This window comes from Danio aesculapii, chromosome 5 (assembly GCF_903798145.1).
Source record: "Danio aesculapii chromosome 5, fDanAes4.1, whole genome shotgun sequence".
NCBI classification, from domain to species: domain Eukaryota; kingdom Metazoa; phylum Chordata; class Actinopteri; order Cypriniformes; family Danionidae; genus Danio; species Danio aesculapii.
In genome coordinates, this window is record NC_079439.1 from 31753018 (window position 1) to 31774258 (window position 21241).

Here is a 21241-nt window from a genome sequence, read left to right on the forward strand (position 1 = left end):
CACAACGATACGGTTATTTCAAACTGATACACTAAATCCTGAAGTACAGCACAGATAGCTCATGAATTATAATGATTCTACAAGTTCAGATCATAAGGCATCTGTACAGTCCATTCACCAGCTTATAGTTAAAGGACTTTGTTTGTCAACCAAAAATAGGTCAATGAGCTATTGGTAAATACTGCACTGTGAAGGCCGTTGAATGAACTCACCTCTTTGTGCTGGCAGGCTTGGAGAAATTCTTTCCACCGGTCAAGCTCTGGTATCTCTTCTCCAGGGCAGACAGTCTCTCCTTTTCCTATAGTCAGATATATATATGAGCAATATCACACGAGTAGCAGTGCGATATGGCTGTATATCAGCACTGGTAGGTTGGCTCCATCTGTGGATAGACAACGTCAACCGTCTTTGGTCTACTACACTATGGCAGGCTAATGGTCGCCGACGAGCTCTCTCAGAAATTGTAAATATTTTAAAATAGGCCATAGTGTAGTAGACCGAAGACGGTTGACGTTGTCTATTCACAAGATGGAGCCGGGACCGCATAATAATCCCTTGCTTAGTCTGTTTTCTTGAGCGCGAATAAAAAGCTGAAATACGGAAGAATCGCGGATTTTAAGGTGGATAGAGTCAATAAGAAGCTGCGAATAAGAAGCTGTATTCAGCCTCGTCCCTCCTTATCGCAAACAAAGCAGTCTGGTAGTGATTGTGCTCCTTTTTTCGAGGTTAATTATTGTGATATTGTAACGGTCGCTTAATGTTTGATATGCATTGTGTATAAATATCCCATTTAAAAGGAAATTTTCTGTGGTTGTTTTACCTTTTAGATTTAAGCACGCATGTATGGGAGCTCAGTTCAGTTCTGGCGAGCTCTGAGGTGCAGTGTGTGATGTCGCTCTACCGCTGTATCATTCTTTTATTTCAATAATGTAACATTTTATTTGTGACGGATGTTTGAGTGTCTTTTTCTTTTCCTTTTGTCCACTCATTGTCGTTGACTGGCATGTAGTCAACAGCACTTGGGAGAAACGCATAAAGGCCAGTAGGAAAAGCGAAATATTTTGTGTCCTTTTTTTAATTCCATAAAGTCTTCGGGTAAACGCCGGGACACTTGGCAACGCAAGCCTCCCACCAGTGCTGATATACAGCCATATCGCACTGCTACGAGTGTGATATTGCTCATATATATATATATATATATATATATATATATATATATATATATATATATATATATATATATATATATATATATATATATATGGTAGAGTAACTGTCAAAATCAAACAAATCCAAACACACCTAAAACATTTTGATAATATTCCTATTATAAGCTTGACCCTACTGTAGAAAAAAGCTACTTTTAATTTTTCTAATGGTCTAATCCAGTGTTTCTCAACCATGCTCCTGGATGACCACCAGCTCTGCACATTAGCCATGTCTCCTTAACCAAATACACCTGATTCAGATCATCAGCTCATTAGCAGAGACTGACAGACCTGTAATGGATGTGACATCCAAAACGGTGCAGTGTTAGTGGTCCTCCAGGAACGTGGTTGAGAAACACTGGTCTAATCCGATTCAATGATGTATGCTAAGCTAAGCTAAAAGTGCTCCTGCCAGACCCCTAAAAATCGACAGAGTGGATTTAAATATGGTAAAACTAATCTGTTTAATTCTAGGGGAGTTGTAAAATGAGCCCATTTCCAAAAAATTGGAAGTGGTGTTCCTTTTAACATTATCACAAATGTTTCCAGCTGATCTTAACCCTCGACCAAACCTGGAATATTCCTTTAAGTGTCAAACATCAGTGTAGACAGATGTTAATCCTTGTACTCAACCTTGTGGAGCATATGCAGGGCCAGGGTTCTATCTTTGGCCATTCTTTCACAATCCTGAGCTGCCTGAAGTCCAAGTTGGTTAGCCTGGATCTCCAAAGCTGCCATTTTCTCCTGCATAACCAAAAAAAATTCCATTCCAAAAAGTGTCCATACTTTAGCCTGACACAAGATTTGCAGCTCAATACTGATATTATGGGATCTATAATAGACCTGACATGAGATCAGTGCTATTACCTTCCTTTTGGCCACATTCCGGTGATACTCTGCCTTCTCCTGCAACAGCTGCCTGCCAACCGTCTCCTTCTCCTCCTCAATGCCACTCTCTCGCTCCAACTGGCGAAACTCCAAATCCTCAAAGCGCTTAGTGGCCGACTCCAGTGCCTCCACCTTCTACACACACACACACATACATGCACAGATGGACAGAGAGACGGAGAGGGGAAGACAGAGGCAGACGAACAGATGGGAGAAACAAACAAGCAGACAGACAAATGTTCCTCAATGACATGCAGAAGAAGATCACTCTGTCTGCCAAACAATGATTGCTGTGTGGAACACATTTTTTTTAAAGGCATATCCAGAAACAAACAAACAAACAAAAACAGTCAGACATATACTCTACATGGTGCTCATTGGGCGATTCGCTCAGTTCATTATAATATCAGTGAATTAGTCAGAAGATTTAGTGAATAAAAGGCATGTAAGCAAGAGTGAAAAGCAAAACACAAACAGACAAATAGATGACATCCATGCATTTCTGCTGCCTATGAGAGCTGAGGTGCATCATAACGCTCGTTGTTGTTCAGTCAGTGTGTAAACCCTTTATTGCCATGAGCATATTGTGGCTCGAGAGGAAGCGCAGACACAAAGCCAGCACACACAGCCATAGGATATTTGTGCAATTTGTACAGATCCAGAATCTAACAAGCTGTCCAGTTAAGGCTGTTATTATATCATGTCATGTTTGTCGGCCATTAATTGCTGCTGATACTGGAAGGAGATTCACCATATAGCAATAGTTGTTTTAACAGTGTGTTTTCTTTACAGTTGGCATTAAATCAGAGTAAATGTATATTGGTATTGCTGATTATTATTATTATTTTTTTATTAAAACTGGTTTAATTTAGCGGTCCAAATATACTACATATAGCATCTATACTATATATATAGAGTTAGATTTTTTATGTCTATTTTCACAGTAAAATCATTCTGTTTTAAAATAAATCAAATCAGGACTTTTAATTTCTTAGTAACCTTGGTCAAGTGCTTCTGGTGAACTGTATGCCGTTACAAAATCAGCACGTTTAAGGTCTGTTTTCAATAAAAATCAATGATCTCCAGTGCCTGATTGATTTACAATATAAAGTGGGTCTCAGAATGTACAGTGCATCCGGAAAGTATTCATAGCACTTTTTCCACATTTTTTTGTTACAGCCTTATTCCACAATGGATTAAATTCATTTATTTCCTCAAAATTCTACGCACAATACCCCATAATGATAATGTGAAAAGATTTTTGAATTGTTGCAAATTTATTAAAAATAAAAAACCTGAAAAATCACTTGTACATGAGTATTCAAAGCCTTTGCTCAATACTTTGTTGATGCACCTTTGGCAGAAATTACAGGCTCAAGCCTTTTTAAATATGATGCCACAAGCGTGGCCCACCTGTCTTTTGGAATTTTTGTCCATTACTCTTCCAGTAAGTACCTCTCAAGCTCTATCAGGTTGGATGGGAAGCGACGGTGTACAGCCATTTTCAGATCTCTCCAAGGATGTTCAATAGGATTTAGGTCTGGGCTCTGGCTGGGCCACTTAAGGACAATCGTCGAGTTGTTGTGAAGCCACTCCATTGATATTTTGGTGGTGTGCTTTGGGTCATTGTCTTGCTGGAAGATGAACCGTCACCACAGTCTGAGGTCAAGAGCACTCTGAAGCAGGTTTTCATTCAGGATGTCTCTGTACATTGCTGCAATTATCTTTCCCTCTATCCTGACTAGTCTTCCAGTTCCTGCTGCTAAAAACCATCCCCACAGCATGATGCTGCCACCACCATGCTTTACTGTAGGGATGGTATTAGCCTGGTGATGAGTGGTGCCTGGTTTTCTCCAAGCGTGACGTCAGCCATTCACTTCAAAGAGTTCCATTTTAGTCTCATCAGACCAGAGAATTTTGTTTCATATGGTCTGAGAGTCCTTCAGATGCCTTTTGGAAAATTCCAGGCTGGTAGTGGCTTCCGTCTGGTCACTCTACCATACAGGCCTGATTGGTGGATTGCTGCACAGATGGTTGTCCTTCTGTAAGGTTCTCCTCTCTCCACAGAAGAACGCTGGAGCTCACACAGAGTGACCATCGGGTTATTGATCACCTCCCTGACTAAGGCCCATCTCCCCTGATCACTCAGCTTAGATGGCCGGGCAGCTCTAGGAAGAGTCCTGGTGATTCCAAACATCTTCTACTCATGGATGATGAAGGCCACTGTGCTCATTGGAACTTTTAGAGCAGCAGAAATTTTTCTGTAACCTTTCCCAGCCTTGTGCCTCGAGACAATCCTGTCTCTGAGATCTACAGACAATTCCTTTATCTTCATGCTTGGTTTGTGCTTTGACATGCACTGTCAACCCTGGGACCTTATATAGACAGGTGTATTCCTTTTCAAATCATGTCCAATCAACTGAATTTACCACAGGATAACTCCAGAATTAAGCAGCTAAAACATCTCAAGAATGATCAGTGGAAACAGAATGTACCTGAGCTCAATTTAGAGCTTCACGGCAAAGGCTGTGAATACTCATGTACAAGTGATTTTTCAGGTTTTTAATTTGAAATAAATTTGCAACAATTTTAAAAAATCTTTCTTTCACATTGTCATTATGGGGTATTGTGTGTAGAATTTTGAGGAATTAATGAATGTAATCCTTTTTGGAATAAGGCTGTAAGATAAAAAAATGTGGAAAATGTGAAGTGCTAAGAATACTTTCCGGATGCACTGTACAAGAAGCACTGCATTAAATAACATTGTTCCGCATCATGCTGTAAAAGAAACTGTATAAAATTGAAGAAAGTCAGATTAACAGATTCACCGGGCGTTTATCAGTATGGGAAGAAAAACTAGCTGTGCATTTACCTTATTGTAATAACAACATAGTAATGAAAACATAACTAACAATCAATTATGCCAATATAGACCATTTTACATGTAAACAAAAACAATGGTCCCAACAAATTTCCTGTATTACATTTTTAATTTCTATAGCTTCTGAGAATAAAAAAATGGTTTACATATTGATAAATAAATATATGATAGCTGATTTAATTGAATTGCCTCTTGTTACAGTTATGAAATAGTTTGATAACAAGCGGGAAATGTTCATGGGCCAATGACATGTCCACATTGAAATGGTCTATAACAAATATAAAAACGTGATGACTTCTTATTATTCAGGTTGAATTGTTTTTAAAAGGATATATGAGAGACATTGTAATTTTCTAACTATAGAGGCTGACTGTCACATGTAATTCTGTTTTACTGTGGTCTAATATGCTATATCAACATGTGAATAATTTAATAATAATGTAAATGTAATGTTTGGTGAATCTCAGAATAAACCTCCATATATTTCACACTGCGCATTATGACGCGATACCTCAAATTACTCAACATTTAAAACCACCAATTAGATTACCATTTTAATTATACAGAATTGCAATATCAGTTACTCTTATTACAAAGAATTTTAACATTGACGTTTTCGGTTTTATTCATTTCTTTAATAAGGCTGTCAGAGTTAATGTGTTTAGTTACAATCCCATTAATTAAATGTTTAACACCATTACATTAATCTGACATTACATATTTCATGGTGTTCAACACGAGCAAGGGAACCACCACAATTATCTCTGTCCATGAAGCAGGGCTTTCATTTATATTACAGCAAACAATAGAGAAATGATTTCTGAATAGCTCGTTTTCTTCAAAATTATATCCACGCTGAACAATTAGGAACTATAATTAGCAGCCTTTAAATTTAATCACCATCAAAGTTTGAGCGTTTAATGAAACGCATCAAGACCTCTGGAGGACTCTAAAAGCAAAATAACATATTTTCTTATTTATCTTTCTTCCCAAAAGGACTTTCTAATTAGAATCAACACCAATTATGTGAACTAATTAAAAAAATAATCAAATAATTTGCTAGTATCCCCTGCCAACTCTTTATTTTCTTTCTTTCATTTCTCGTGTGTCTCTTTAAAGTGATGTAAAGTATATGTTGGATAATCAGCGCGACTCTCTCGGGCGGTATCAAAGTACACACTGACCCTGGTCAGTTGTTCCTGTAAGTGCTCCCTCAGTGATTCGGGGCATTTATGAAGCTGGCCTTTCAGCTCACTGTACGAGTCCTTCAGTCTGGCCAGGACATCCCGCTCAGCTGAGACTTTAGCTCTCTCCTACAATAAAACATTACACACGTAACACACACACAGGTAAAATACACACTGCAGCGAGCAAGTGTTGGTGGAGAGGGTGGAAACAAAGAGGAAAACGCTAGATAAAGACACCATGCTGTGTTAAAAGAGAGGTTTAGATATAGTGTTGCCATGGCAATCGGAGCACATATTGCAGCGGAGTAAATCTGAGCAGAATAAATATTTATACAGCACACAGTTCGACTCAGTGCAATAATATAGTGTGTTTAGTTTCATAATTGTGATATTTTTGCTCATATTAATGGAACAATCTGGAACAATGAGGCTTGAATACTATGTTTTTAGATTAATAAACAAGTGTCAATTCAAACGTGCACTATATTCAGTGTCATCTCGGTTAATAGAGTGTTAGATGTCAGGCTGTTAGAATGGTAGTACACCAAGTTGTTCAGGAGAAACAAACAGGAAAGCGGAAAGCATGCTTGATAGTTTGTGTCTGTTATCGGTACCTTCTCTTTCTCCCTCTGAGTCGCATTTTCCACTTCATTCAGTTTCAGCTGAAGTTGATTGATGATCTCCAGCTCTGCCTCCACTTGATCAAGCTCCGCCCTGCGCTCCCCCTGCAGCAATGCCCTCTCCATCTCCGCCTGCCAATAAAACCACACATTCAACAGTCTGTTCGCTTCCATATGTTTCTGTTGATATGAATAGCGTAGTTCTGCTGAGCAGGCAGAATCCAGCGTTCACATTGATTTCAATATGCAACACCAAAGATGTTTCTATGCATGACAGATGGCGGAGCACTGATGTAGAAGAAAACGACTGGTGATTGAACAGACTTTACCCATTTTGATGTGATTATCTACATCTCTCCTTCTCATTCATGCAGATAGGATAGAACTGAGGGAAGCTGCAGGCTGAAAGTACTTTTGTAGACTCGTTATTACACAGGCGATAGTCTAACCTCTTGCCTGGACTCCTGTATCTGCTGTTCCAGGTCAGTGACACGGGTCTTTAGTTCATCCACTCGAGCCAGAATCCTGAGCCGCTCTTCCTCCAGATACACACGCTCCTGCTGGCCCAGCACTGAAGTATCTTCATGCTGAGAAAGCATTTGTCAATTACAACAAAGTGTGTTTGTTTGTGTGTTTGTGTGTGTGTGTGTGTGTGTGTGTGTGTGTAGTAAGAACACTCAGGCAATGTTTGCAACAAAAGAACTCTACCTGACATTCTAACAGTGACCTAAATGAATGAAAACCATTTTTTTTCTCTAAAGAAAGGGAGAATGAAAGGCTGAGATAGGCAAGTGTTCACAGACAGAGCAGAAAAAACTAGGTGAATTCCAAAGGGACTAGCAGACCAAAAGAGGCAACTCTGTTTATGTTTCCACGTGCAGTATATAGGAACTTTTACAAGTTCAATGACTGTGTGCTGTTGCCAAATCTTACTATATATATATATATATATATATATATATATATATATATATATATATATATATATATATATATATATATATATACACACACACACACACAGGCCACTTTATTAGGTACACCAGTCCAACTGCTTGTTAACGCAAATTCCATGGCAGCAACTCAATGCATTTAGGCATGTAGACATGATCAAGACGATCTGCTGCAGTTCAAACCGAGCATCAGAATGGGGAAGAAATTTTAAATTTAGGTTTTGGTGCCAGATGGGCTGGTCTGAGTATTTCAGAAACTGCTGATCTACTGGGATTTTCACGCACAACCATCTCTAGGGTTTACAGAGAATGGTCAGAAAAAGAGAAAATATCCAGTGAGTGGCAGCTCTGTGGGTGCAAATGTCTTGTTGATGCCAGAGGTCAGAGGAGAATGGCCAGACTGGTTCAAGTTGATAGAAAGGCAACAGTAACTCAAATAACCACTTGTTACAACCAAGGTATTCAGAAGAGCATCCTTGAGGAACAATACGGATGGGCTACAGACCACAACGGGTGCCATTCTTGTCAGCTAAGAACAGGAAACTGAGGCTATAATTTACCACAGCCTACCTGAGTATTGTTGCTGACTATGTCCATCCCCTTATGACCAGTGTACCCATCTTCTGATGGCTATTTATAGCAGGATTATGCTCCATGTCATAAAGTGCAAATCTCAGACTGGTTTCCTGAACATGTCAATGAGTTCACTATACTCAAATGGCCTCCACAGTCACCAGACCTCAATCCAATAGAGCACCTTTGGGATGTGGTGGAGCGGGAGATTCACATCATGGATGTGCAGCTGACAAATCTGCAGCAACTGTGTACTAGTAAGGAGCAACTGTGTACTAGTAAGGAGTACCTAATAAAGTGGCCGGTAAGTTATATATATATATAGTTAAATAATATTATAATACAATGATGATTGGAATTGAAGAATGGTCATAATTATAAGTTTACCTTATAAGTTGTTTTTTTGTGTTTTATATAATCCGGTCTAAAGGTCTGAGGACACTTATTCTATTTTGTTTTTCAAAAAATTATAATGACACCCTCATGGGTTCCAAACCTTTTCTTTAACAGAGAACAAATATATTTTGAAGAGTGTTGAAACATGAATGTTGAATGTTAAACAGTTTTTTTCATTCCTTTCAACATTCTCCAAAATAACACAGTATGTAATGTAGTATTAATAAATAAAAACAAAAAAGAACAGAGTAAATAATGTAAAAGAAACAAACTTTGGAAGTGGAGGACAAGTATACGACGAATGAATATTTGGGTGTAATATCCCTTTAAATGCATATTTGTAATTGTAAATTATTTTATTATCCTTCAGATTTAAATGAATAATTTTTTCTTTCTTCTCCAGTTATGAATTTTTACTTCAGTGCATCCCCATAAATCAATGTTATGTTTCAGTTTTTTTATTGTGTGCAGTGTAGTCCCTGTTGTTGTTATGCACTTCAAAATGCATCAAAATATTAATTTAAGGTACATTCAGAACAAAAAAATGTGTGACTAATTTGTAATTAATTGTGAGTAAATCATGGCTATCATACGAATAATCGTGATTAAATATTGAATCGATTGACAGCCCGATTATTTATTTCTCACATGTTTAAATTACAGCTAAACTCAAGCAGCACTCCAATTTGTGCAAACCCTAGGACGATGTTCTCAAGCAGTATATAAGATGATCTAAACATCATCAAGTAAAGCAAATACATCTGACCAAGCTTTACAAATAGTCGCATGATCAATCTCACAAACTGAATAAGCTGAACAGTAACCAAAAATGTCTATCATTTTTCTTTTTAGTCTTCGTTTAACATGGTCGAAATCTAAAAACATTAGCTCAGTGTGATCACAGTCCTCTCTCTCTTAACCTCTTTCTCTCATACTGTAGTTTTTGTGAATGAGTCTATGTGTGTGTGTGTGTGTGCGTGCTGTACCTCCTGGTGCTGGCTCTCGGTGCTGCTACACTCCTCTTTGAGGTTGTCCTCCTCGCTTTCTCTCTGTCTGTGAGAGCTCTGGCCCGGCACGCTCACAGGGTCAGGGCCCGGTCGCCGAACAGAGACCTCCTCCATCCCTGGGAATTGGCACACCCTCCCTGCGTCCACACCAACCGGAGGATCGTTCTTATTATACTCTGCACACAAATTCAGAATGGTCTCCAGCCTCTGCCTCTCCTGGAAACAAACAAACACAAAAGAAACACCCTCAGCTGTGCATATACGGCTTTAAAGTGCACCAAAAAAATCCCACAAAGCCTTAAATGATGTAAACACATGTCATTAACGCTCTCATACACTCTTTAAGGAGCTTCGTGGGGCATGTTCTAAACTCACTGCAACTCGACACCCACAGAACATATCGAGGGCAGCGTCACACTCTATAACATAACCTACAGGACTCATTCAGATCCAAACACGTTGCACAAATCATTATAAATCTAAAATTACGAATATCCACAAGGTGCTATACAAAAACAAGTTAACAAATTTCCCTTCAACCCATTTACTGACCCCAAACACACTCAAGCAACCTCTCACCCAACTGTGATAGTCAGCTGCTGCCATCACTCTATCAGCACAGTGTGTGTGTCTATGTGTCCTCACAAGTATAGCAATACCAGTAACTTCAGACCTTGTGGGGACATTGTTTGGTCATTATAAGGAAAAAAGTTGATAAAAACACACAAAATAAAGTATTTTGAAAATGTTTCCTATGAGTGTTGGGTTTAGAGGTAAAGTTAGCGTAGGGGGATAGAATATACAGAATAAAAATGATGTCTATAGGACGTCCCCATAAAGATAGATGTACAAGTATGTGTGTGTTCACTGTCTACTTTCAGCCTGCCAGACTCCCCAGTCTTCTCTCATAGGTCTAGCCAGACTAACTAGCGCTCTAGGCATTGGGGCTCATTATATTTTACATGGACAATACTCAGCTCAGTTTGGCTCGATGACACCAGTGACATTACTAAAATAGCAAGGCACAGGATGGCACGCTTACAAGAGAGCAGCCGTCCACTTCAGCTAATCAAATTTACTTTTGATGAACCATGGAATAATTTACGCGAATATAATGAATGGTCCCGAGACCTCTGAAAACAAACACGGCACTGTTTCAGTTTCTTTCTTCTGCTGAACACAAAAGAAGATATCGTGAAGGATGCTGGACACTTGTAATCATTGACTTCCATGGTATTTTTCCTACTGTGTATATCAGTGGCTACCAGTTTCCAACATTCTTCGTAATATCTTCTTTTGTGTCCAAAAATATCATAAAGGTTTTGAATCACCGGGTGTAAAAGTCTTTATAACGGAGCCATTATCTACAAGAGCAGCCAATAGAACGTCTGGAAACATATGCTCTTCTGTTTTAACGAGGTCTCCCCTGTCAGGAGAGTGCAGACAGTGCACTGGAACAAGTAAACGTTAACTGATGGGTAACGTAGCAACAGCATTCTTCTCCAACAAAAGGGTGTCAGCACAGCTGGTATGCATGCTGGAGATGCCACGACACAGACCAACACAAAGCCCACAGCACTAAACCTCTGTGTGCAAAAGCCATTTTATGACACGACCGTCCTCTGTTTGGGAACAACTGTCAAGATGCTAAATTGACTTCATTATTAAGGGCCTGTTAAGCAGGTTTAAATAATAAAGTGTATTAAATAGAATTTGCTCAGGGGATATTGTGTGTAAATTAAATAACTGAAATATAGATCCCTCATTTATTACTCTCTTTCTGACACACATCGATGGCTCATGTGGATTTATAAAAGGTGGACTTATTATAGAAGGTAAATTAAAACAGACTCTGACTGCTCTATGGAAAATGTTGAAAGAATACATTAAATATTTGCAGTGATCAATGTTAATTGTTAAACTGACTTTTCTCTGCTTTAAATCTTGTAAACAAAGGGGAAAAAAGCAAAGTTCTTTCATTTAAAAGTTGGTGCCATATCGCCCTCATGTGGTTTATAGTATGAAATGCTTAGTTCTCTGTCGTTTCCACAATCCCACAGACAAGAACAAAAGACAAAATGACCTTTAAAAATTCAGCAAGCCAGACACACATCTTTAAAAAAAAATTGTAGACAAAGAGCATGTGCTGCATGTGGTGTTAAAGCAGTCCTACTGGTGCATTGTGACCCAAACTAATAAACGCATTGAATCCTGCTAAATGATTCTGCATAGTTAGAATAGTGAAATAAAAGGGAGGGAAAGTACTTTCTGACTTCAAAGTCCATGGATCCAATTAAACTTCTCATTTTTTTGGCACAAATTCACAGGACGCTTTATGTGGTTCATATTAAAACATTACTGGTCAAGCTATTGCATTCTGCTATTGTTCATGGTTCATTACAAACACAGCTTTTTTATATTTTTTTACATATTCTGCCAATGTCATATTTATAAAGTTCATACAAATTTTAACAAAGAAGCGTCCAAAATTAGGGGTCAAAATCAGTTTTGAAAGCAAAGCAAAGACATCCCATTAATAAATCATGAAAGTAAATCCTATCATTCATTCATTCATTCATTTTCCTTCGGCTTAGTCCCTTTATTAATCAGGGGTTTCCACAGTGGAATGAACAGCCAACTTATCCGGCATATGTTTTACACAGCGTATGCCCTTCCAGCCACAACCCAGTACTGGGAAACACCCATACACACTCATTCACACACATACATCTTGGCCAATTTAGTTTATTTAACTCACCTATAGTGCATGTCTTTGGACTGTGGGGAGCACCCAGAGAAACCTGAGCACATGGAGAACATGCAAACTCCACACAGAAATGCCAAGTGATCCAGCCAAGGCTCAAACCAGCAACCTTCTTGCTGTGAGGCGACAGTGCTAACCACTGAGCCACCATGTCGCCCTTAAATCATATCCCAAATAAAAAGAATGCTAGTTTAGTATATAATCATTTCCACATTTGTTAATAACACAATTTCTTTCCTGAGCTCCAAATCAGCATATAAGAGATTTCTGAAGATTCATGTGACACTTCCCAGTAGGCACAGGACATCAACACGACATCAGATTGATGTTGTACCCCAACGACGTCAAAACCCAACTACAAGCAACAGCATTGGAGAGAGGCTGCATTTTGGTTACTTTTCAACGCAACCTAAAAACAAGTAAATATCAACGTCTAATAATGTTGCAGCTTGACGTTGTGTGAATGTGTCCACTATGACGTCTATCAGATGTTGGATTCGGGTTGCCATACCTGACGAATAAATGTCAATATCTGACGTCAATACGATGTTGGTTTAAGATGTTGGCTCGACGTTGGATTTTGGTCACTTTTCAACACAACCTAAAATCAACCAAATATCAACATCATTTCACATCGTTATTGGACATCAAAACAGCATTGTTCTGAGACGCTGACAACCTAAATCCAACCTAATATTAATGTCTTATGACGTTGTGTGTTTGCTGGGTTCATAGTATACTGCATTAATGACTGCTGAAAAGCTGATTAGCATTGTCATTGTCACAGAAATAAATGACATTTTATATATATAATAAATATTGTAAATTGAATCATGTAAAACTTTAATCAAACTCACAATATTACTATAGTATTGCACTTTCGATCAAAAAATATCAAGCATGATGAGCAATTCCATCCAAATGTCAACCTTGCCATGAAAAAAAAAGGTTTTCACCAAAATAGTTTTTTTGTGTAAGCAAGTATTTGACAGTACTTTAAAAATACTTAAAAATGTCTCTGTCAATGTTTTCAAGGAATTATATTTGAGTCACACAAGTGCTAATTTCGCATCTGTCACATCAATAATGAAGCTTTTTCCTCAAAAATGCAAAAATGTCAAATAAAATAAAACCAATCATTGTTGTTCTATAGAGAGTTAACTCTTATGCTTTTGATGAGCATTATGTCTTTTGGGTTGTGCAGTTTAATTCACATAATTTCTACAAAGTATGCTGTATACTGTAAACTCGCTGACTTTTTTGGTCACATCCATAGCGCATGTTTATTTCCCTCATTTAAAGAATAAAAAATTTTTGATTGATATTTTTCTGATTCCATAATTCTGTGGCGAGTTGCTTTGGAAAATATAAACAGATGTTTCACTTTAATGTTAACATGTACTTTCTATGTGAATTTATGTTTAGAATTTTTACTGCCAACGTCACATCCGTAACGCGCTGGAATTGCTCTGATACCTCATTCATACCCCATCTGAGGACTCTGTCTCTGAAAGCGATACCAGTTGAAAACCACTGTTTGGACACAGCTGTCTGGAGAAAATGTGTATGTGTGATAAAAGGTGGGTGGAGCGCAGCAATGCTACTACAATACAACACATTTGCAAGCCAACTGGGCCATGACCTAGAACTGAGTAAACACAGACACGTGAGGGGATTTGAGAGTAAATATGACATTACCCCTCAAGCCACATTATTTATTGTCAGGATTAGAAGAAAAGATCAAATCCTTAAGGCTTCAGGATTTTCTTTTCCCACTTGTTCATAATTCACTTCTCGCTTTTATCTCATCATCTCCCAAATGCTTTACCAGTCAAGTACCAGACAAAAGTGTTCCTCAGTTCTCAGCATATATCACACTTGCCCCGCTTTAATTCCTAAATGCGCGGTCACACACGGCTTGCATTAGCACGCTGCGAGGTCACACCTCTGAAATGTCATTTCTGAAGCTAGCAATCAATGTCTGCGTGCATTTGCATTTGATAGCATTAGGAGGAGATTAGCGCTAAATACAGCTCAGCAGTGCCACAAGTTCTTTAAAGAAGGTGATATTAACCAGCATTTAAAAGGGCATTCGACAAAAAAAAAAAAAAAAAAAGAGTAGTACTACCTTTCAAGTTGCCATACCATTGGATAGAGCTGTGCTGTAACCATGACAACAGTGCCAGACAGACAAGAGACCACAAGACAAAGTTGAACCCAAACAGAGTGAAAGCGTGTTCATAATACACCTACCGTTCTTGCCATTGTCTCGAAACGCTGACCAGAGATGGTTATTATGGAAAATGACTTCCTATCATGCGTTAATTCAGTTCTGCCTCATAGTAAAAGTCCTAAAATAGTTTTTCTCCAGGGAATAACAAGAATGTGTCTCCTCTCTGAGGCAGCCGCATATAATTAGGTTTCTGCATGTATTGTATTTTTGGTTGAGGTACTTTACTATGAAGATATCATTAATACGCTGGTTAGAAGCACTGATGATGTATATAATTTAAGGGATAAATAAGGTGGGGAGTAACAAAAATGATGAATGGCAATTCCATGTGGGAATCTGAGATGCACCAAAGGAGTGTCTGGGGTTTTTAATAGGTTTAAATGACAGAGATGATGTCTGTGTGTGGTTAATTTAGGGGCTCTGGTAGGGATGAATGTTTAGACTGCTAAAGAAGGACTGTCTGTGTGTGTGTGTGTGTGTGTGTGTGTGTGTGTGTGTGTGTGTGTGTGTGTGTGTGTGTGTGTGTGTGTGTGTGTGTGTGTGTGTGGTGAATGAGGGAAGGGCAGCTCAAAGCACTGAGATTGTGTCGGGTAAATATAGTCTTGAGGCAGCCACACGTTCTGTACACGAGCTTTTAAAAAGGCCTCAGGAATTCACATCCGTATGTTATTCCTGACTCCTCTATGTCTTTACCAGAAATCTCTCTCCACATAAACTTCACCCGCTCAACCTCCAGCGCTGAACTCTTAGGTCTGTTCAAATGCCAGTGTCACTCAGAACCTCACCGCACAAAAGATCATCACTGCTCTAAAGCAATCTAGAGCTTCTTTAATGCCGTTACTTTAAAAACCGATGTCACTTTAACAGTGCCAGGCATTGCATTTACATAACTTGATATAAAAGAGACGATAATGGCATATCCCGCAACAGCATTGTGACATTTGAATACATTAATATTCAAACTGATGTTAAAATCTTACAGTTCCAGTTAGAAAAAGTTTGAACACACTTAATGAATTCATGTGTCTCATGAGCTTGAAACCCTCACTCACTCACTCTCCTTTGGCATATTCCCTCCTTTATCAGGGGCCGACACAGCGGAATGAACTACTTTGACCATTAGTTTTATGCCCTTCACAGCTTAAAAACCTTTGATCTAAAGTACTTTGCTTAAAATGTTTAAATTAGTTTTAAGGAGAAATATATATTGAATATTAAACACAAATTACCATAATGTGGATATTAGAAAGGAAATTTATTCCCATTACTCAAGTCTTCATGATCACATGATCCAGAAATGATTTTATTATGCTGAAAAAATATTAATTTATGATGCTGCTTAACATATTTTCTGGAAATAAGAACACAATTTTGACATGGTGACACTTGTAGTTATGTGCAACATCTCTGGAAGGTGTGGCAAGTGTTTTTTTGTGGAGACAACGATGTGTATTTTTTGGTAATCTTTCATTAACACAAAGGTTAAAAGAAGAGCACTAGTTTGAGTAAGCATTTTTTAGCAATCTTAATGTTTCAATCTTTCAATGTGGTAAAGTTAGTGCTCTAAGTTAAGTCTTAAATAAAATAAAATCTCGAACATTGTGTACTTTCATTTTGTAATTTCAGAGTTTGATTAACTTGGACGTAATATATTAAAAACTGAAAGTGTTCAAACTTTTGACGGGTACCGTAAACACACACATGCTCAGAAGTTGGAAGGTATGGTAAATGTATTTTGTGGAAACATTGTTTTTTTAGTAATCTTTCATGAAGACAAAATTCAAAAGAAGAGCATTAGTTTGAGTAAGCATTTTGTAACAATATAAATGTTTAACTTATGTTTGGTAAAAGTAATTTCATATTTTAATTAGCTTGAACATAGCGCTGGGCAGATAAACGATATTATATCAAATCGCAATAAAATTTATCCCAATAACAATGATAAGCTCTGGACATTTTTACTTTATACTGATCTAAGAGCCAATCACACAGCAGAAATGTGCAACAATGGGAATCTAGACGAGTCATGATATTAGAGATGCACCGAAGTTTTGGCCGCCAAAAATTATCGACCACCGAAAATAGGTTATACTATTTAATGGACCCTCTCATTGTTGTGGCTTCAGTCATTGTGTGGATTAGGGCTGCACAATTTTGGAAAAATCTCACATTGTGATATTTATTATATAAAAATACACTATATGTGCGATATATATTGCACTATGAATATAAATTCACCAGATGACTTGAATAGCTCTATTTGGAAATATTTTATTCATTTATATCGACTAGAGTGATCAAGTGTTTTTCTATGCCATAAAACTGAATAAATTAAGCATATATAAAAGTGACATATATAAATATGAACAGTGAGTTACGGTTACCTGGTCTAACAGTATTCAAATACAAAAAATAAACAATAACTAAAACTAAACTAAAATAACATGGTCATTATTGTATAAATAATTGTGTACATTCATTCATTCATTTATTCATTTTCTTTTCGGCTTAGTCCCTTTATTAATCTGAGGTCTAATTGTATACAATAATATAAAATATTATATTTTTTTCTTTTAATCTTTAATAAATAATCTAATCTTGTGATGTGACTCTTGCGGATATACACATTGCGATATCGATGCTCAAACGGTATACTGCGCAACCCTAGTGGGGATACTCTTTTAAATATGGAAGAATTAACAACTGATTTTGAAATATATATTATTATCGTTCAATATGGAAAAGAATTAATCGAGATTGCATTTTTGCCATATCGCCCAGCACTACTTGGATGTAAAATAATAAGCATGAAATGTGTTCAAACTTTTGACAGGTACCGTAAACACACACATGCTCAGACATACCAGCCTCTCCATCTCCTGCTCACGCATCCTCTCCTCCCTCTGCCACCGATGGTACTCCAGTAGATCTTCCTCTTTATCGCTGACCTCTGAAATGCTGTTCTTGCGCTCCCGTGTGCGCGGCGGGACCTGCCGGGCCTCCCTGGTGGCTTTCCTTTGGTTACGAGGACTGGTGAGAGGAGACACCCCTGTCTGAGAGCCGGCAGCTGAGGTGAGTCCCCCTTTTTGCTTACTGCCACACTGGTCCTTCAAAAAAGATGATACAGGAGACGGACTCCTGGTGTGCAATCTCGTATTTCCAACATCTTCCTCAGCTGTGGTTCGTCGTTGTAGACGAGGACTATCTGCTACACTCCGGCCACGAGAGGTCAAAGAAACACCTGGAGCCATAGGGAGAACAGACACCCCAAGGATACCTCTGCGTGATGTGGATGGGCTGAGGGGAGGAAGTTCACGGATGCTGGACGTTTCTACACCACGACGAGATGATTGGGGACTGTCTGGAGGAAGGAGTGCACGTGAAAGGGACTGAATACTGGAAGAAGTTTCTTGGACTGATGAGCCTACGCTGGACCTGGGACTTGAAGATGTTGAAGATGAGGAGGTGAATCTGGTGTTTACCTGTCTGCCTAAATCTCCAGGTACCCAGACCAGACCCTGAGGTAGAACCATGGCCCAGGTGTGGACTCTCACTCTACGGTTTGTACCAGGACTTGAAGGGGTTTCAGTCAAGGCTTTTTGAATCCTGGGACATTCTTGATCTTTTAGACCCCCATTGGAGCTGCAGTTCTTGGATGCAAAAGTCCGTGGTTGTGGCACTGGGGCCTGAACGGTATTGGTGTAGCTGTTGGAGCGGGTTGCTGGCAGAGTCCAAAACAAGCCCCTGGACTGCTAACCACGGAGGGAGTGGACAGGGGGGAATAAGGAGGACTGGTATTTCGTAGCTGGAGTTTACGGACAAAGCACCAGGACTAGTTGGAGTAGAGACAAGACTGTGGCCGCTCCCGGTTGAGCATGGCAGACTGTGGAATGGGATGGCGGGCTTTTTTACAATGCTCAGCATGGCCATCGTCCATAGATAGAGAATTCATAATGTCTTGAAAGTCCTTCTCAATAGAGCGCACAAGAGTGCCGGCTCCAGGGACGAGACCGCTCATGTAAAGGAAGGGGTTGCCATTGACGCTGCCCATGAGTTTCTGTGCAAAGAAAAAGGGAATCAGTTATTTAGAACAAATCTAGGAGACTCATTAACAACAGAATCTTGAACAACAGAAATTGACCAAAAATGATTAATTACAGCTATTATGATCTATTGAAATGAAACAAGCATAAACAACAAGCACACTGCCAACTCGCAATCATATGAAGATTTGAAAATTGTTTATTCAAAATGGTCAGGCCATATTTTCTCAGACCACATGTGGCTCTACACCCATGCAGGACAGGGTGGGCATAATGCACTAAACACACACCTCCCCCTCTCTTACACATACACTCAACTGGTGTGTCTCTGTCTGCAGACTGCGGATGGCAGGAATCCCACCCTCGGCCCAAAGGTCAGAGCGGACAGAGGAGAATAGAGCCTGAATTATGATATGACTCATTCTGCACACTCAAGACCAGCTGAACGCACTCAGTTCGGTTAAACGCTCTGTAGCCAGGGCCACGGGTGCACTAACCACGCAATAAACACGTTATTTTTAATCAGAGCCATGGCACAGTGGGCAGAACAGCTCACATCACATACGGGAAGTGACACTTTTGAGCAAAAATCTTTTTATTTCAAATGTTGGTATTGTTATTATGCAAACCAGACATTAAAGCACATATTTGACCCCTTTTTAAGATTTAAGATGAGATTTTTGTTTCTTCAGAATGTGTCTGAAAAGTTTCAGCTCAAAACACCCATCAGATTATTTATTATAGCTTTCAGAATATTGGGGATTTCTTCTATGAACACTATGTAGTGTTGCCTGTGCCTTTAATGCTAGTTCTCCCTGCCAACCATTCCCACGTGCCTGTCAGAGTGTGCCTCAATGTCTCTGCCTCGGCTGCGTCAGATAAACAGCACTGTGACCGACATGAAAGAAGCAAATTTCATGTTACGTTTGTGAGAAATACTACAGTAAGAACTTTCCCAATGATTATTTGATGTATTCGTTGTGGAGTTAATTCAAGCCTTTCTGCAATGATGAGTTACACACAATGTCATTACAAAGTTCACACACACTTTGTATATCCGTTATGTTAATGTACAAAATAAACTTGATTTAACATCCACAAACCGGGATTGAAGCGTCTTCTTTTATAATTGTACTGACATGTGGCTGTGGTGATAAAGATGGTAAAATCGCTGTAATTCATGACAAACATGCACTGTTTTAAAAATGTTTTTAACTTATAAAACTCATACTTGATCACATTTGATGATGACTGATGATCACAGAGAGCTCAACAGATCTTATAATCCCAGTTGCTTTGCGCACATCCTGTCTTGTTGATATGATTACATGCGTTACTACGGAAACATGTTAATACGCGGCTGTCAATCAATTAGATGGGCAGGAAACTGCAATCCTACAAAAAAAAGAGACTTATTGTGTTTATATCACCCCAATATGACTGTGGACACATTATAGCTGCACACGGTTCTGTCCAAACAGCTTTCAAAAGATGATTTTCATCATAGGTTGCCCTTTAAGGGCTATAATTATTTTGGGAAAACTTTGGTTCTGCGCTCAAACAATTAGTTGCACTGATTCTATATCTGAATTGATTGATGAAAGTGGCTAAAAATCGATATGAAAGAATTTAAGAGTTTTAAAGATTACTAATCACGTGAAGTCTGAGATGGATTTAACAGCATCTACTGCAGTGCAGGACTCTGCCGTTAAACCTTTTTTTTACATTGCTTTTCTATGGAACAAACTTTTTCAGTTTGCTCATAGTGTGTGCTGTATTTTAGTTAACCATTGCTTAACTGTTCCACTCTATACTATGGCTACTTCACTAAATGACATTAGTAAAGATATTGTCAGCTTTTTGCCCTTAAAGTGTTTTTATCTGTAGGACTATTTTGTTATGTATCTCATCCTAAGTATCTGAAGCTATTAATGGCACGAGCCATTGACATTAGATAGAGAGGGAGACATTAAGCCTATGAATTACCATAGTCTGTACTGTATGTCTCCTCTTATTTTAAGCAAACTTAAATGAATGATTCAGTGATGTTTAAACCTCACTACTGAGAAATGCCATGCATTGTTTGTATGAAACAATTTTATTGATAAAATCAGAAGGGGGGGACTGATAATATTTTCCTATGTGCAAGTGAACATCTGTGTAGGACAGGGAGTGTCAAAAAGACAGCATGTGTTTTCCATTTATGGTATTGCTTTTAAATTTATTAGCTAGTTTTGTGAGTTTTTTTGGTTATGGTACTGTTGTAGGTCCTCTTAAATACAACCATGCGTTCATTAACTAAACAGAAAGTATTCAACAGCTATTTAGTCAAGTTATTTAGCACGTTTACATTTAGTAGTTTGTTTTTATGTGGTTAAATATAAAGCATTTTAATTATCAAATTGTGCAATAAACCATTTAAATAAATGACCCATCCCATGTACAGACCAGTATACAGTCCATATATCACACCAAAGAACAAGCGATT

At 38.5% G+C, this 21241-nt stretch overlaps 1 protein-coding gene across 1 annotated transcript in view; it reads right to left on the bottom strand.

Moving 5' to 3' along the window:
- The window catches only part of phldb1a (pleckstrin homology-like domain, family B, member 1a), a 68382-nt gene that overhangs the window by 27609 nt on the left and 19532 nt on the right, over nt 1–21241 (bottom strand). The window contains 12 exon segments of the mRNA XM_056457920.1: nt 209–298; nt 1842–1952; nt 2076–2231; nt 6162–6290; nt 6779–6916; nt 7234–7371; nt 9693–9929; nt 17575–18429; nt 18432–18511; nt 18514–18577; nt 18579–18713; nt 18715–18767. Of these exon segments, the coding sequence (XP_056313895.1) occupies nt 209–298; nt 1842–1952; nt 2076–2231; nt 6162–6290; nt 6779–6916; nt 7234–7371; nt 9693–9929; nt 17575–18429; nt 18432–18511; nt 18514–18577; nt 18579–18713; nt 18715–18767 (2186 nt within the window).